The sequence below is a fragment of the Aythya fuligula genome, chromosome 9 (assembly GCF_009819795.1).
Source record: "Aythya fuligula isolate bAytFul2 chromosome 9, bAytFul2.pri, whole genome shotgun sequence".
Lineage (NCBI taxonomy): Eukaryota > Metazoa > Chordata > Aves > Anseriformes > Anatidae > Aythya > Aythya fuligula.
Window position 1 is genome coordinate 16,274,483 of NC_045567.1, and position 17,152 is coordinate 16,291,634.

Genomic DNA, 17,152 nt, shown 5'->3' on the forward strand with positions numbered 1-17,152 from the left:
GCATCACAGGAATTTGGTTTAAGGTTTTGAAAAAAATGCACATTTTATTTGACACCTCCATTATTAGTATTTATCGGTAATCTGGCGATAGCATCTTTCCTTTAGAAATGTGACCTTTAAAAACCTCAAGTCCCACACATCATCAATCACTTGTCATCAAATCCCACTTGTCATCTGGAGGAAAATGCATAAATTATCAAATATTTGGCTCCAAGGCTCTGTGTCTGAAGTTATGCCACACATGAGAGAACACAGAGAAGAAAATGGGGATAGAACTCACAGCATCCTGCACCGTGGTTGTGGGCTACTCCTGCTTGGATGACAGGAAAATCTCTCACTAGCTGAAGATTTCCTGTGATGTTAACTAAGCCATTCTCTTCCAGACAGTAGAATTCAGTAAGAGGAGAATCCAGAAGCATGTTATTGGCCTTATTTTAAAAGGAAAGACATGCATAAAGAGCATAAAGGGATGGAAAAGGCCTTGTCAACAGTTTATGGTGCAGCACAGATCCTCAGTTCTCTCCTGTCATTCTTGTTCTTCATGATTTATACTCCCAAAAAGATCTCATTCTGCAGTTAAGGGGCAAAGGACTGCCTAGTATTTAGATTAAGGTACCTCCTGGCATAGAAGGATAAAAACCGTGCCAGGGATTACATACATGAGGATTTAGTTGTGCGCTGGGTACTTTGGGTATTGCATTTTGGCAGAGAGGTATTTGCTAGGGAAAATTTGTTATAGCAAATGAACATATGTTGTATGTAGGCAGTTAATGAAACGTGGGAGTGTTCGCACTATAAGGGGAGGTTGTGTCTGTGGAAATATTTATTCCTGCCCAAGGGCGTTTGCAATATAGTGCCTGAAGTCTGCATGAAGTCAGTCAAACCCTAAAACAACAGTTATCCTCTGGTCGCATTGCAAAGGCTGCTGCAGGTCAAGGGCAGGGGGAAGTCAACTTCTGAATGGCAGCTTCAACACAAATCCCAGAGAAAATACAGGGAGATGTGGGCAATAACACAAGATGCCCATTGTGAACAGGAGAAACTGATACAGATTTTTTGTTTCAGCATTTATCAACTGTTTTCTGAAGGAAGTCCAGCCTATATGGTCATGTTGTCTGCCCATCTGTTCCTTCCTTTAGTATCTCTAGAACTCACTGACCAATTTCAACCAACAATAAGCAAGATGATGTAGAGATTTCAGTGGTAATTACTATCCCTAAAGTTTGATGAAGAGAGTGCCAGATGAAGGAAAGAAATTTCCTTCACCAAGTTGGGTTGCCCAGGGAATTGGTGGAGTCTTTGCCCCTGGGGATGCTTGAGGAAAGGTTGGACCTGGTGCTTAGGGACATGGTTTAGTGGATGACATGGGCAGTAAAGTGATGGTTGGACCAGATGATCTTGGAGGTCTTTTCCAACCTTAATAATTCTATGAAAAAGGGGAAGGTCCCAGCCCTGTTACACCTCATGTAGCAGCAGTCAGCTGGCTACTAGGTATGCGTGTACTGTTGCCCCTGCAGCTGTACACACACCTCCACAGAACGGAAGTTTCAAAAAAAAAAAAAGCTCTGCTAGATTACTTATTGAAGAAAAATTGTTTCTATGAATCGTACTGAATTTCAGAATCGTGACTGACAAAAACCTGCAGAAAGCGACTTTGACAAAAAATCCAAAGAAAACAAAACATCAGTCTCCATATCATTTTATTTTTAAATGACAATTTTAATCCCAACGTGGTACTTCTGGGCTTCCCACTCCACAGCCACCTTCAGCCCTGACACCGGGCCGGCGGGCTGAGGGGCGCTCAGCGCGCACGCGCCGGCGGCCATTTTGGGGGGAGGGGGCGCGGGCTGAGGGGAGGGCTGCGGCGCGTGCGCAGTGCGCATGCGCGAGGCCCGCCCGCCGTCGGTTCGGGGCGGCTGAGGGGAGGCGGCGGAGGCAGGGCGGCCATGAGCGGGTTCGGGGCTGCGGCGCCGCTTGCGGCCTCCTCGGCCGCTGCCGGGGCCCGGAGCGGGAGCAGCGACAGCCTGGAGAAGATCGACATGTCCCTGGGTGAGCCGCGGGGCCGTGGGGTTGAGCTAAAGGGGGTGCGGAGCGAGCCAACGGCTGTGGGGGGGGGGAGGGGGAGGCGCCGTTATCGGTTGGGGGCGAGCACGGAGGCCTGAGGGGGGTTCCTGGGGTGGGAGGGGGGTGTCCGGGGCACGGCCCGCACCTGCTGCCCTTTCCCTGTCCTGCCTCCATTCCCCTGCCCTCCCAGCCTGTTAGGAAGGAGCAGGGCCGCGTCAGGCCTGCTGCCCCTCAGGTAGGGCCCGCAACCTGCCGCCCTCGCTATTTGTACGTTTCCAAACTAATTCTGTTCTGATCATCGCCGCTGAGCCTGCTTGGTAGTTGGCGGAACGCTTGGTGGATGCTTGGAGTACGTCTTCCAGTCAGGGTTTGTTCAGAAAAACCCCAGCAGCAAAATAACCTGGTGGTGTGGCTCCGAGACTGCTCCGTTGTGCTGCCAAAGTGTGGTGGATCGGTACCGTCAGGAGGTTCCCTTCAAACACTGAAATCATGGCTTGAATGCAATGGTAGACTTGGCTTCTGTGGATCACCTTAAAATACGAAGATATATACATTATTTCTCTTTCTAGAGGATCCAGTGGAGTTCTTTGTTCTGGTGATGACTCGTGAAATGATGTGGAGAGTTTTTCTGAATGTCAAGTCCCACTACAGCATTCCAATAAATCTGTTTTTATTTATAGACTAGCATACTGAGTCTTTGTTTCCAAGGTTACTAAGAATAAGGTCACTGATTCTCAGCGACTAGCTTACTTTCATAAAGCCAAATATTTTCTTATTTGGCCAAATTAGCTTTTGAATTCGCCACTGCTGCATGTTCTTTTTGGGCATTGCCCAGTAACAAATGGTGAAGAACTGTTGTGGTGTCACGGTGACGTTATGTTAAAGAATCTGTAGAGGGTGGGTGTGTCCCTTAGCTTGTTTAATTTCAGGGGAAACTTGCATGAGAACAGTTTCGTCACCACCTACTGTCCCTAAGCCATAGCTTTATGTCCTGCTGTAAAGGAAGATAAGCTTCAGTCCCACATCTGTCATGATAACAAAAAATTGTCATGATGCTAAACCAGGAAATCGTAGGATCTAGAACTTAGTGTTAAGTACTTTCTCTTGTACTAATAAAGATTAAACCTGTTTTTATTGCTAGTGTGTGCAACTCATCTGAGGCTGAGCTTCCAGTTTGATAATATCCATAAATTATTCTGCTGTTCCAGGTGTAGTTTTGATCTCTAATCGCAGACAAGGTAGGGAGAACACATTCCTTAGTTAAGACGACCTGAAGCTTAATGTCCTAGGTAACCTTCGTTTCCCCAAATAAAAGAATTGCTGAAACTTTAGTCCTTTTGTTTCAAAAACTTGCAAGCCTGTGTGCATTAACAGCTGGTTGTCTTGCAAAAATGGGATCTAAGATGGAGCAGATGAACTGTGAAACAAGGATCCATGTTCTCTGAACATGGTAGTTTGCATCGCAGGTACCAGGGGGGAGGTACCCATTATACAGAAGTACACAGAGTCATAGAATCAGTCAGGTTGGAAAAACCCTCTTAAGATCATCTAGTCCAACCTTTAACCGTGCACTGACAAGTCCAGCGCTAAACCATGCTGCCTAGTTCTACATCTACATGTTTCTTGAAGAGCTCCAGGTCAGCTCTTCAAGGCCCTGGAGGTCTAAGGTTGGGAAGCTTTCTCTTTTGCTCAGCACCTGTTTATCGCTGATATAAGCTTGAGCAATGCTTCCAGTTGAGTACTGCAGTTGTCAGTGATATTTTCAGCTATTTTTGAGCTAGATACCATTCTGAAGTGGCTTTGGTTTCCTTTGTCATACAGAAAGGTTTGTTCAGGAATCCTTCCTATAGGGACGAGTTCTTTGGTAAAGAAGCTTCTATAGCATTCGAAACCTGAGTGACCTGTATCAGCAGTCCTTTACCTATTTTTTTTTCCAGATATTCATTCATTTTTGCAGCAAAGTAGGCTGATTTTTCTCTTCACTATCAGTAGGATACAAAGCATTTGCGAACAAAATTTTATGATTTTTTTTTCTAGTTGCTGTTTTCTCTTTTCTACCCCATCTAAGTCCATTTGAACTTGGTTAAATACAGCAACCCTGCTCCCTTCTCTCCCTGACTCAGAAGGGAATGTCTGTATTCGTGGAATCTTTCTGGAATATGACGTTTGTGTCAGTTGTGCTCCCACGACTGAGATGCAATAAAGTATAATTTGACATCTTCTTTTATGGTGTTTTTGTAGACAAGCTAAGAGTCAAGTAAAGACATACCACAGCTGTTACTTTACGCTTATCTCCTGAGCCAGCTCCCTGAACAGTGGATGAAATCAGGCTGGTGTGACACGGTTTGCTATTGACAGACCTGTTTGCTTTTCATGAATTTATCAGTTTATAATCTTACACGTATTCTTAAACCCAGTAATAATTTGTTCAATGTTGTTCTCTACGACAATAGATAAGGTGATTGCTTTGGATTGCAGGTGCTTGGGGAGAGAAGTCCTGCTTTTTCCTGTCGTCTGAACCTCAGTGAACTTATAAAGATAACTGATAGACCGAGTTCCTTTGTATGATTTCGTTGAGTAACATCGGGTGAAAGAGTAAAGGCTTGAACTGACATTTTTTCTATAGCCTGGAAGGTGTGAGAGTGCGATGGGATTACCTTTTCTTCAGTGGTCTACAAAAACTAACAGATCATTTGTTTTGAAACTTAATGATCTTTCAAGTATCTTGGATATTCTAAATGTGTGCAACAGCTGCTTTATATTATATTTATATTATATTATCAAATGAGGACTGTAAGACTAATTGGGACTTAACTTGTATGTGCTGGTTTCTCAAGATTAACTGGTCTGTTTCACTTAACTCTAAGCAGCTATGGTTTCTCTTCTTTAGAACTAGAATATGTCTGCAATATGTCAAATCTTTTTTTTTTTTTTTTTTTTTTTCCCTCTTCTTACAGATGATATAATTAAGCTGAACAAGAAAGAAGAGAGAAAGCAATATTCCCCCAAAATGAAAAGAGGGCTTCATCAGAATCGAACTCGGCAGTTCAGGACACCAGGCTCCAAGTGGGGAATCCAACAACAGAAGGGTGGGTGTATCAAATATGATGTGGACTGTGATATTTTTTGAGGTGAAATGTAAGCTCCTGAAAAAGCATGAATTGACACAGTCAATACGTGTGTTTTTCAAATAGTGGTATACAATTTTGATTATAATTCAGCTTATTGTGATTCATTTACGTTTGGGTTTGTTTCTGCTTCAGTATGAGAACAGCATTGAGATGTCTAGCCAACAGACATCTGGGAGCTTAGGTATTTCATGGACTCTCTTGATACAAGGAAGGATTGGCTTTCTTTCCGATTCTTTTTCATTTTCTTTCTGTTTTGGAAATTGTGTTAATACTTGGTCTCACAGAGGTGGATAGAGAGTGTTCATGCCAAAACTCGTACATTAGGAAATGCGCAGGCCTTGCCAAACTTTGGAGCTTTGTGAAAAAGAGCCAATAGATTTATGTATGCTAGGTAGAATTCTCCTAGTAGGCTTCCCAAAAATAGCTGTTACTGCAGTCTGTAACGCTGCCTCTGGGACATCCAGATGGATAGTGCAGGGTGTCTGAGTTGGCTTTTCTTGTTAAGACTTTGGGTTGCAAAGGAAGTACCATGGCAGCCTTCTTCAGTCTGTGCTTTTACAGTGGAGTACAGCAGTTGGGGGAAAAAATTCACGTAGGCAGGAACTGAAGAGGGGAAAAGTGCTCAGTAACACCTTTACTGCAGATTTCCTGAGTAGCTGTCAGATTTTTCAATAAGTAGGAGTCATTTTTAGGTGATTCCCAGGTATTAGTCTGGTACATGAAGAGCACCTGCTAGAAATAAAAGCTTTTTGCTTATGTTTAATTTTGAAAAGTACCTTTTTAGCACTGGTTGGTACTGTCCATACAGAACACTTACCACCTGAGCTAGCTGTTTAGTATACACAGTTTCTTGTTGAGTAGCATTTGTTTAAAACAAATGCACATCTGTCTGATGCATTCACAGTAAGTAATCTCATGTTTTCATTGTCACTACTTAAGATTCGTTGTAGCAGTAGCTTGTATTCTTTTGGAGATCAATGAAATGTCACGTAACTCAGAGTTGTTTTGCTTTTCAGACAGGCCAACATAACAGTGTTAATTAATTTGTGCATCTTTGGTAAATTGTTGAGAGTACAGGAGAATGTTTTATGTCAGTCAGATGAAGTGTGAGACTATTTGTGGAGGTGAGAGAGTAATTGAAGTGGTAGATTATCAAGTGTAGGCTTTTATTTACAACCACAGTTCTCCAGTGCAGTTGTTCGTGACCTGAAGGGCACAAAAGAAGCAAGTATTACAATTTAGAATTTCAGGAAGAACTAGAGCTTCAAATATAAAATCCGTAATACATTCAACTCTTGGAACTTTCCTCCCTTGTCTGCCCTTGTTCTAGGGGAAAAAAAAAAGGCAAACTTTTTTTTTTTTTCTAGAATCAGTAGCTTCATCATTTGTTGAAACATTGTGAATAGCTTTAACTGCTCCATTCTAGACAGGTCCATGCATTTCCATACGTTTCCTCCCATTGAAGCACCCCTCATCTATATTGTTTCTGAGCAGAAGGTATCATTAAATAGTTCCTCTGAGGGTCTTAATTATTACTTACTTATGACCAGTAGATTTACTGCTACTCCAGTGCCATTGAAGTTATTCTGATAAGTGGCAAATCCTCTCTTGTTTGTGGACAGCTACAGAAACCACAAATGATCAGCATTCAATTCCCTCTGGTTTTAGATGTTGCTGCCAAACTCTCTGAAAGGAAGCAAGGAACTCGAGCTGGGACTTTCTCAGCTTTTGTGGGGAGAAGCAGAGAGAAGATCATTGTCCATTTGAATAAAAGTTGTCCTTGGTGATACACAATGCAACTGCACAAAACCCTGGGATGCCTGAGCTGACTTCGAAGTTGTCATTTCATTGAGCAGAGCTTGGTCCAGAGAGCTTGTGAGGTCCCTTCCAGCCTAAATAACTCCGTTTTTCAGCTTTTCTTTTAATGGGGAAGAGCATTTGTTAACTGTCTACACAGTGTGGTTACACAGCAGTCTCTCAACAGCAGATTTATCCAAGCTGGATTCTGATCCACAGCTTGCCTCGTGATCCTGTCTCATGAGGAAGCACAGATCTGTCATCAGTGCTGCGAAGTCACATATGTCAGGACTAGATGTGCCTGTTTCTGCAGAGCTGACTTCTCAGTCTTAAATTTATCTTGCAGTCTGAGGTTCTAGAGGGGATCCTAACTTGGGGATAAAACCGAGGTGTGGCGCGTTCACATAACGTGAAACTAAATGGCTCCAGACAGGGTTAACCAAACCCTTGTAACCGGAGACTTGAGATGTTTATACTACAGACCTTAGACTTGCAAGCCTTTTATATCCAAAGACAGCTGTCATTTCTCAGTCTTGTGTAGACTGCAGAATGCAGGCTTCTAATTGAAAACACTTTAAATGTGATGTAATTCATACACTGTTTAATATGGTTTTGTGGGCCAGTTGCTATACTCTTTTTCTTCTTAAGTTATGTCTTGGGAACCACTGATGTACATAATAAGCTTTGAAGTTGCTTTTCTTTTTTTTTTTTTTTCTTTCTTTTTGTTTTCTTTATTAAGTTGGTAATTTAAAGTCTGCTGAATTGCTGGGGACCTGAATTATTTGGTTTGATTTTGTGTTACTCAGCACTTGATGAAGGTCCATTTTGGTGTATTTGGTAGGAGTCCTTCTGGCATAGGAAACTAAATTGTCCCTGCAGACGTGTCAAATAACAAGTTTTCAACATTAATTAATTCAGTGAAGGAAAGCAAAATTGTCATCTGTATGAGGTGATTATTGTTGTGCTAACTGTAGAGCCAGACTTAATAAAATAACCGAATGACCAAACTGTCTTCAAGCGTAGCGATATTTTCTGCTCTAGGGGTAGAAGTGTGCAGCCAAATAAACCTGTGTTGCTTGCATAGCATCTTAACACAACAAACTTTGTGCTTCAGTAAGAATTGTTGAACTCTTCAATTATTTTTTATTTTGCAGGTTATGGTAAAAATCGTTTGGGACACAGAAAGAAGATAGCAGGGAAGAAGCGTTCTTACGGAGTTAAAACTGGCTTGGCAGCCAAGAAAGCAATGGGTTCACGCAAAGGAATTAGTCCTCTGAACAGACAGCCGCTTAGTGAGAAGGTAATTAATGCAGTTCCAGTGGTTCATGTAATTGTCTGCATTAGGTGTAACTCTGACTTTGCTAAAAGAACTCATTAGAAATGGAACACAGTGGCTTCAGACTAGTGCTACTGAAATATATTCCAGTATGCTGGTTCTACAGCATGCAGACATCTGGTACAACCTCTTATGAAATTGCAGGTGTGTTGGCTGAGTGTTTTTTTGTTTTGAGAGAGGGATGGACAGTGACTAGGTTTGAAAGGTTTTGAATACTTAGCAAGCCGTGAAGATTGAAGCGCAGAAGTCCATTCTGTGAGAATATGTGAGCATTTTATTTTTACAAGAAAAGCTCACTTACTAGGATTTCTTGTCATCTATGTTGCTTTGCTACAAACCAGTGGTACAACACGCATACAGGTGTTAAACATGGGCCTATCACAAAAATGAAGTTTTGCAAAATACCTCTGTCAGCAGCCTCCCTCTTCTGCGTTCCTCCAGTGCATTCCTGCCTGCTCCATCTATTCTGGTATTGTAGAACAGGGATTGCTTTTGGATTTGTGAAGAAGAGCAATTTTAAAGGTGTGTGGAGGAGGTATTGTCAGTTATATATAGGGAGGTAAAATAATCAAGTAACTGCTAAGCTCTGCTTTTTTTGGCCTGGTAATGAGGGTAACATATGATTCATAACAGCATAGATGGTATTTCTCAAATTATAGTGAGCTGTGAAAGGTGGGCAAAGCAAAATGTGTTCTGTGTGCAGCTTGTAAACAAACAAAAATTGAAGGACAAATTTCCAGGAAAACTGACAAAGCTTGAAACAGCAGAAGTGCATACAGTTACAACACACAGAGAAATGCAGATGGTTTTAAATGACAATTCTAATATATACCTGTTTCAGTTTAACAACTAATTCATGAAATACTTCCCTTTTTAGAGATAGGAAAGGACTCAGTAATTATATTCAGGTTATAACTATATTGTTCCTAATTCAATTTAGTGTGTGTTTGTATGTACACATCGTACATATATATTGCATTTATTTATTTTCTCCTTTTTAAGAATGCACAGCGGAATTACCCAGTTTTGAAAAAGAAAACAAATTTGCAGAGACAATCTGATATGCAGAGAAAACAAATCCCAGTCCTCAGGAGGCCTGCTCCACTAAACAGAAGGTAAAATGCCATGTCTGCTTTCTGAGCTCTTCTTGATAACTTTCCATAATGAGTCTTGTTTCTGACAGAACTGGGTCCGAAGGCAAATGGTAGGTACTGGCAGTTGTAGTACTATCAAGACTGTCGTGTGTATGAAGTTCAGTAGATCTGAAGCTGAACATGGTCTTGAACAAAGGCAGGTACTTATTACTGTGTAGAACACTTGGGAGGTACCTGCATTTGTGAGCGTCTGGTATTCTGCCTTCATTTAAATCATAGGCAGCCTACATGAAAATGGCCAACATGGATTTCCATAGATTCAAAGTGACAACTGTGGTTTAGTGAATTTTCTAAATCAAATGTCTTTGTGGAAGCTGGTGCCATCTTCCGTTTCTTGGAAGGTATTGCATATTTTATTTATGCCGGAATTGATCTGTATCAGTTACAAACTGCAGCTGAACTGGTCTCTGTGATGGAAATTTTCACTGTGTGACTCTTGTAGAAACTGTAAACGCAGCTTGTTTACAGTTACCAATACTGCTCTTTGTTTTTATCTAATATAAAGTGCTGGAGGGTATTACAGTAAAGAAGAAGCAGAATTATTAACCTGTGACATGGGAGTCCTAATGCTAGGTGCTGCACTTGGGTCATAAAAGCCCCATGCAGCAGTATAGGCTTTGAAGAGTGTGGCTGGCAAGAGTGTTGCCTGGCAAGAAAGGAATTGGGGGTGCTGGCCAATATATGAATATGAGCTGGCAATATGTCCGGGTGGTCAAGATGCCCAGTGGCATCCTGGCCTGCACCAGAAATAGGGTGGCTAGCAGGACTGTGGAAGTGATTGTCCCTCTGTACCCAACACCACATTCAAGTGCTGTGTTCGGTTTTGGTCCCATCGCTACAAGAAAAGCATTGAGTTGCTCAGGTGTGTGCAAAGAGCAACAAAGCTGGTGAAGGGATGAGAAAACAAGACATGAGGAGAGCAGCTGAGGGAACCGGGGCTGTTTAGTGTGGAGAAAAGAAGGCTGAGAGGAGATGTCATCACTCTCTGTAACTACCTGAAAGGAGGCTGCAGCAAGGAGGGTGTCAGTCTCTTTTCTCAGGTGACAAGTGATAGGACATGAGGTGACAGGATCAAGTTCTGCCAGCGGAAGTTTAGACTGGCTGTCAGGAAGTGTTTTGTCACAGGAAGGGTGGTGAGGTATTGAAACAGGCTGCTCAAGAAGGTGGTGAAGTCACCATCCTTGGAAGTATTTAAGAGATGTATGGATGTGGCCCTTAGGGACATGGTTGACCAGTGGATTTGTAGTGTTAGTTGGATAGTTGGACTTGATGATCTCAGAGGTCTCTTCAAACCTAAACAATTCTATGGATCTATAATTTCTAGTCCTAGAGATTTTTCCATTTTTAAATAACATGTTTTTTTTCCTCGTAGGTGAGAAGCTTATTGCGACTGAAATGTTCCGCCTCAAAGAGGCAGCTTCGCAGATGTCTTTAGTGGGCAATTGGGCAATTTCCTGACCTTCATAGTGGTCTCTTTCAAATGTTATCTTTGGAGCCTTTCACTATGTTTTCTAAATATTACAGGAATAACATGCCGTCTGCTTTTACCAGAATTGGAAACAAACTAAATCAACAGAAAGACACTCGTCAAGCAACTTTCTTGTTTCGAAGAGGCTTGAAGGTAATAAACATTGCTGAAAACAAAGTAGTGCCACAGATTTTGAGATAACTCAAAATGTTGAAATTTAATTAATTGCTTTTGATCATCAGATCTAAGTAGAAACTTCAAGGAGACTGAAAAATAGGCACACGTTCTTCTGGAGACATATACTTGTTCCCTTCAGTTACTGTAACCCATTGAGTCTTGCTTCCTATTTCAGTGTAGCTGGACTGTTCTGAAGGGCATGGAACTTGTCTGAGTATTTGGGGATAGTTTTAAGCCATTAGTTCTTCCTCTCACAAGTAAATGTTAGAAAGCAATGCACAGCTTTCAGCAGCTGCCTTCAGGTAAATGATAGAGCAGTAACATGTTTCAGAATCTGAATATGTTCATCTTATTTGTATTCAAAGAGGTTTTTTTTTAGTTATTTTGAATAAGATCAAGAAAATAGAAAGTGGATATGCAGTGAATGGTGTTCTTGGTTTTCATTTATGCCTTTATTCTATATCTGCTGTTGTTTTAACTGTAGGTAGTTACTATCTTCCATCCATATGAATTACAGAACTACAGCCATAGCTTTTATTGCTGGCCTGGTAACACTTTGGTGCTTGTTGGTAGTGTTTGCAGAAGTTCTCAAAGATGTTTCCATCTCTTTATTGGTTAAGTTACTTTATTGGCGATGTTTAAAACGTTTTAGGTTCTTAGAGTAATTTTCTTCCAGTGCCTTACAAGGTTAGTAGGATAGTTACTTATATGTCCCTCTGAAAGTAGAGCTCAGTTTGTGCATCATGTATAAACCGCTTTAAACTTCTGTTTTTGAACTGCTGTATTTCCAGCTGCTACAATGGGAGTTGTGAAACATTTTGCAAATCCAGTGTCTGTATTGATGTGCTTTCAGGTGCAGGCCCAAGTGCAGACAACAGATGATCTTGATAACCAGACAGTAAAGAGAACTCGTCAGTAAGTATTTCACTTGGAAAACTTGAGTATAGTTTCTTGTTTGTACTGCTCTTCTCCATTTAATTCTGGCTTCTGCTTCTAGCTATGGTAATAGAATGCTTTTTTTGTTCCCCTGTAGGCATCTCAACTGAGTGACAGCAATCCTCCCCCTATTTTCTGCAGTTGTTTTCTAAATTATTTCGTAATTTAACTAGGAGGAGTTTGTTTGCAGTAAGATGCTTGCAGGAATGAGGGGGAAGGTGGTAGCTTCAGAGGAACAGACTAGTCTGTCATGAATACTGCGTAGATGAGAAGAAAAACTGAAATGTCAGTGCTCTCCTAAGCTCGTGATGCAATTTCCATTTTATTTGATATAAATATAGAGCCTATGAAGGAGTTTGGAAATATGCAAGGCAGGCCACAAGATGGACACCCTCCACTCTTACTCTTCATATTCATCTCTTATCATTCTCAGCCTGGTAGGCTCTTTGCAGTTTTGTTGTTGGTAACAAAGCAGGCTGAGAAAATTTGGCTGCATGTGGTCTTTGTATTGGCCTACATTCTGAAAACTTGCACGTTCCTTATTAGCCTGAGTTCTGGACACACGTTTGAAGATATTCTGACTAAAATTTCAGCAATATTTTTGTGATTTCTGTGTTTTCAAACTAGATGGCGAACTTCCACCACAAGTGGAGGGATTCTGACTGTGTCCATCGACAACCCAGGAGCAATCCTAGCCCCAATGTGAGTTCAAGAAATAGTTGTGAAATGTTAACATAAATGAAATCGCTGTTCCTGAGCCATTTAGCAAGTTCCTTTTGGACAGTCTTTCATGTGACTTCACGTGACAGCTTTTTCTGAAGACTTCCAAATCTGTCCTGTTTTTGAATATTTCTGCGTTGTGTGTTAGTAACACCACAGCTGAGTTTACCAAAACATCTCCTCATTAGGAGCTTGATCTGCTGTGTAGAGTCGAAGGGTGGTGGGCTGGTAGATCTTCACCTTATCTGCCTGTTCTAGATCAGAATGTTAAGGCTGTTTTCCTCCCTGATCTCAATGAAAATTAATTTAGCATCTAGTTGATGAGTGATGGTAGTAGTTTCTGCCTGATCAGTAATGACACTGCTAGAATTTTCCTTAAAGAAAGCATTGCTGTATTTGTCTTTATAAAATTGAAGGCACTGTTGATTCGTGAGGTGTTTTATTTTAAAAATCGAGTTGCTTTTTCCATTATTAATATTTTATCTGCAGGGAAAACTATACCAGTTTTTATTTTATGTATTTACAAGAATAATTAACCGTGAATAATGGGGTTGTCAGTAAAAAAAAATAAATAAATGAAATTACTTCCTTTTGGGACACTTGCTGTCTAATAACAATAAGAAATCCTAAACTTTCATAGTTCTGCTTCACTTTAACCTTCTTGAATTTGAGCCCTTCAGCTACTCAGCTGGCCTAATCAAATGGCATGATGAAAAATTAATATTTCTATCAGCAGTAAGGCTTCATTGCATAAAACATGTATTCACAGTGTCCTGTCTGATGTTCTTCTTTCACAGTTCCCAGAAATTACGATTAACTCGCACTCCTGTGCCCCCATTTCTGATGAAGAGGGACCAATCTGAAGAGAAGAAGATTCCCAAAGGGGTTCCATTGCAGTTTGATATTAATAGTGTTGGAAAACAGGTAAATGCAGTTTCATTTCTTGACTGTAGAAGTAGCTTCAGATAAGACAGATAAAATCTGGTGAGCCAGGCACTTTTCTCCTAGATTCGCTAGTGAAAAATGAGGGAACTGGTGACGACTTCATTTCCACTTCTTGTTCTTCCACTAACTTGCTGTGTAACTCCAAGCAAGTGCCTGAACTCACTGTTCCTGTTCCTCTAGTTTACATCTTGAATACCCATGTGCTTTAAATAGGATTTAAAATGCTGAATGTTTCTAAAAGCTTTCTGGTGTTCCTGCTGTGCTTGAATCAGCAAGCGTGCGTAATTCAGGAACAAGCGTCATTTGGTGATGTAACCTGATTTAATAGGGTGACTTTTGCTATGCACCTAGCCTTAAAAAAAAAAAAAAAAAAAAGGCGGGGTGAGAAAATCAGATGTGATCAGTGTGATGACACAAACACTTGAATGATTAATATTTTTCCAAAGTTTAATGAAGATGAGTGATCGGATGCAGAAATCTTAGTGCTGCCATTGATGAAATTCTTACAGGCTGACAGATGCCGGAGAATTTGACCACAAGATGAGGCTGTTCTTGTAATCAGCTCCTTGCTGCCATCTGCAGAGTACTGCATAGGGTCAGGGCATTGGTCTGGATTTGTTCCTTCGATGAACAAGCAGTATGTCAAAAATAGTCTGCTAGTATATTGGAAAAATTACTTGAACTTTTGGCCTAGAATCCAGTCTGCAGCCTCAACTGGATGAACTGGAAAACAAACTGCATTATAGTGGTTCAACAGCTGTAGTTGTTGAAGTTACCTAGAATCTGTATGGGGAAATAGGTGTAGTAAAAGTTTCCTTTTCAGTCTGTCTGTCCTCAGTTTAACTTTTTTACAGTTTTCTGAGTAGTTTGTCAGTCCTGACATTGTGTACCATGTATTCTTAATAAATTGCAAGAAGTAGCTCTTGATTTTTAAGTGGTGGAGGAAAGAACTAAGCCAAATCAAACCTTTTTTTGTTTTAGGAATTTGACTTAGGAAGTCAAGTAATGAAACTAAAGGAGGAAAAAATGTTCTTGTATTTATTACTTTGACTAAATTAACCTAACGTCTTTTAAGTTTATGAAATTATTTTATTTTTCAGACAGGGATGACACTGAACGAACGTTTTGGGATCCTGAAGGAGCAAAGAACAGCGCTGTCTCAGAACAAAGGAAGCCGTTTTGTAACAGTGGGCTAACCTGTCGAATGGACTTGAGTGCTGATCCCACCTACTTAAGAAAGTGAGATAAAAGTGGGCAGAAGAATATGGCGTACGTCCCTGAATTTCTCCAGACTTCTTGCTAAGATGGTGGCACTGTTTTTATTACTTTTACTTTGAGCAGTAAAAGACATTTTGCCCTGAGAGGGGGAAAACTGGGAAACTGATCTACTGGAGTAGCACCATCACCTGGTTGGAAAAGATTCTGTTGCCCAGCTGTTAACAAACACCAATTTTGGTTCATCTTGCAACCAATATTTAAACATGAAGTTAAAAGTTTTTTCTTTCTGTTTAGAAGTACTCGGTATCTGTTCTTCAACCCCCTGCTATAGTAAAGATTGTGTCAGTGTATCATTACAAATCCCACTTTAGGATGTTAGGGACTGCCTATGAACTTTCCTCTGGACTGCAGTTTGGCACAGAGCCTCAGTCCGTGAATACTTTAGTAGTGATGTAGCAACATTTTTCATGGGAGCATTGGTTGTACTTCTTTGTGCTTTTAAAGTTCTTTTTTTTTTTTCCTTTCTTGAAGACTAAATGTTTTGCATTCTCTATTTCACAAATAAAGATGTTAGCTGAGACCCGTAATATGTAATTGGGATGGAGACTATTCTACTCTTATCCTTAAAAGTGGTCCAGGCCATATTGGAGGAGTACTGCGCAGGCAGTACGAGAGTAACAAATATTACAAATATCTCAAGTTCATCAGCATCCTCTGCAAATGGAGTTTACACATCTCCCATTTTTCTTAAACTTTTGCTTACTATTTCTTTTTGTAAGTTTTTCTTTTCTCAAACTTAATGCAATAACTTCAAATTTTTGGATAATTTCATAGAAATAAATGTAACAGTTCACAAGAAAGTCAGTGGCATGGTAGAGTTCCTTGCATTCCCAGACACAGGATTTTCATCTTGCAAACCTTGACCCAGAGGGTTTTCTGTGGCTCATACAAATGGCCAGAGGCATGCAATCTAACGGCACTTGCTTGTATATACCAAAGAGAGGTAAAATGTGAAGTTGATTGAAATTTGTCAGGCGTCTTGAAATTGGCCAAAACTGGGGAATGTCAATGGAAGAAAGCCCTCAGTCTACCAGCATGCATAAGGCATTGAGCAGGAGCATGTAGTCACTTGCTGCAGGCATAGCTTTGTGTATCCGAATCTGCAGGATGGTAAGGACTGGGGCATTCTCAATATTAATTTATGATTCCTAAAAGTGAGGCACCTGTTCAGGAATAACATACAGTTAAAGCTGCTTCCAGCCCAGGAATTGATGAGTTTAACCCTGTTCTGTAGCGATGGAGTTTAGGTACAGCCACGTAAAAGGATGGTTGGTTGCTGCATCCACAATTGTTCATGGTGTTTGAAGTGGTTTTACTTCGTTTTATTTTTCTTGAAGAGTTTACATTGGATTTCTTACAGAACTGGTTTCCTTGCATTTTTATCTCAAATTCCAAGTTAACTGGCGTTTACTGGGGACTTCAATGTTTGAAGAGCATTGACTGTAGAAGGGCTTTCATTCATACAGCAATTTTAAAGTCCGAATGCATCCCTGATGCTATATAGAACTGAAACCCTTATTTTTAATGTTGACAAATATACCTTAGCAGAAATGAACTAAGCAAAATGGTGTTAAGGTGTTTTTTCTTAATTACTAGTAGGATTTTTTTTGACAAATGAAAGATGTCCCACTGTTAGAATTTGAGTAAATAATGTGGCGTCAGTCATTCTGTTTCAGTGTATACATTTTCCATGTGCCAGGATGCAACAAAAAAAACTCTTTTGCATCAACATAGATGCAAAACATTGATGCAATGCATCAAAAAAAAAAAAAGCTAGTTTGTATTTAATGAGAAGATGCTTTACACTGTACCTTTTGGTATTTTTTGGAGAAGTTATTACATTTGATCTATTCTGAAGCTGTTAATTTTTTTTTAAATAAAAAGTTACAGGTTTCATGCTGTCTTGTCCCTGTTATAACACTTGGGCAGTAATACGTTGGTTATATCAGAAAATGCATATATTTAAGGGGTTGTTAATGACTAAATCACTATTAAATGTTCTGAAGAATGTAACAAAAAAATAATTGAAGAAGGCTTGCGTCTGTTGCCTGTGTTGGGAAAAGTAAGCACCTTTTGCAGTGGTGCTGTACAAGTTAATGTATATTGGTGTGACTAGCTGCCGATATCACAATCGGACAGGGGATAT

The 17,152-nt window shown here is 40.4% G+C and overlaps 1 protein-coding gene across 2 annotated transcripts; it reads left to right on the forward strand.

The window, feature by feature from the left end:
- The first annotated feature begins 1,917 nt into the window (after positions 1-1,917).
- FYTTD1 (forty-two-three domain containing 1) lies at positions 1,918-16,902 on the forward strand. 2 transcript variants are annotated; one of them, XM_032193146.1, is made up of 9 exons: positions 1,918-2,049; positions 5,022-5,153; positions 8,147-8,292; positions 9,331-9,443; positions 11,007-11,103; positions 11,981-12,042; positions 12,691-12,765; positions 13,581-13,707; positions 14,829-16,902. In XM_032193146.1, exons 1-9 carry the CDS (start codon positions 1,947-1,949, stop codon positions 14,922-14,924), a joined length of 951 nt encoding a protein of 316 aa, XP_032049037.1. In that variant the 5' UTR covers positions 1,918-1,946; the 3' UTR covers positions 14,925-16,902. The 2 variants fall into 2 exon arrangements, with proteins under 2 accessions (XP_032049037.1, XP_032049038.1); XM_032193147.1 differs by having other exon boundaries at positions 11,034-11,103.
- The last annotated feature ends 250 nt before the right edge of the window (positions 16,903-17,152 follow it).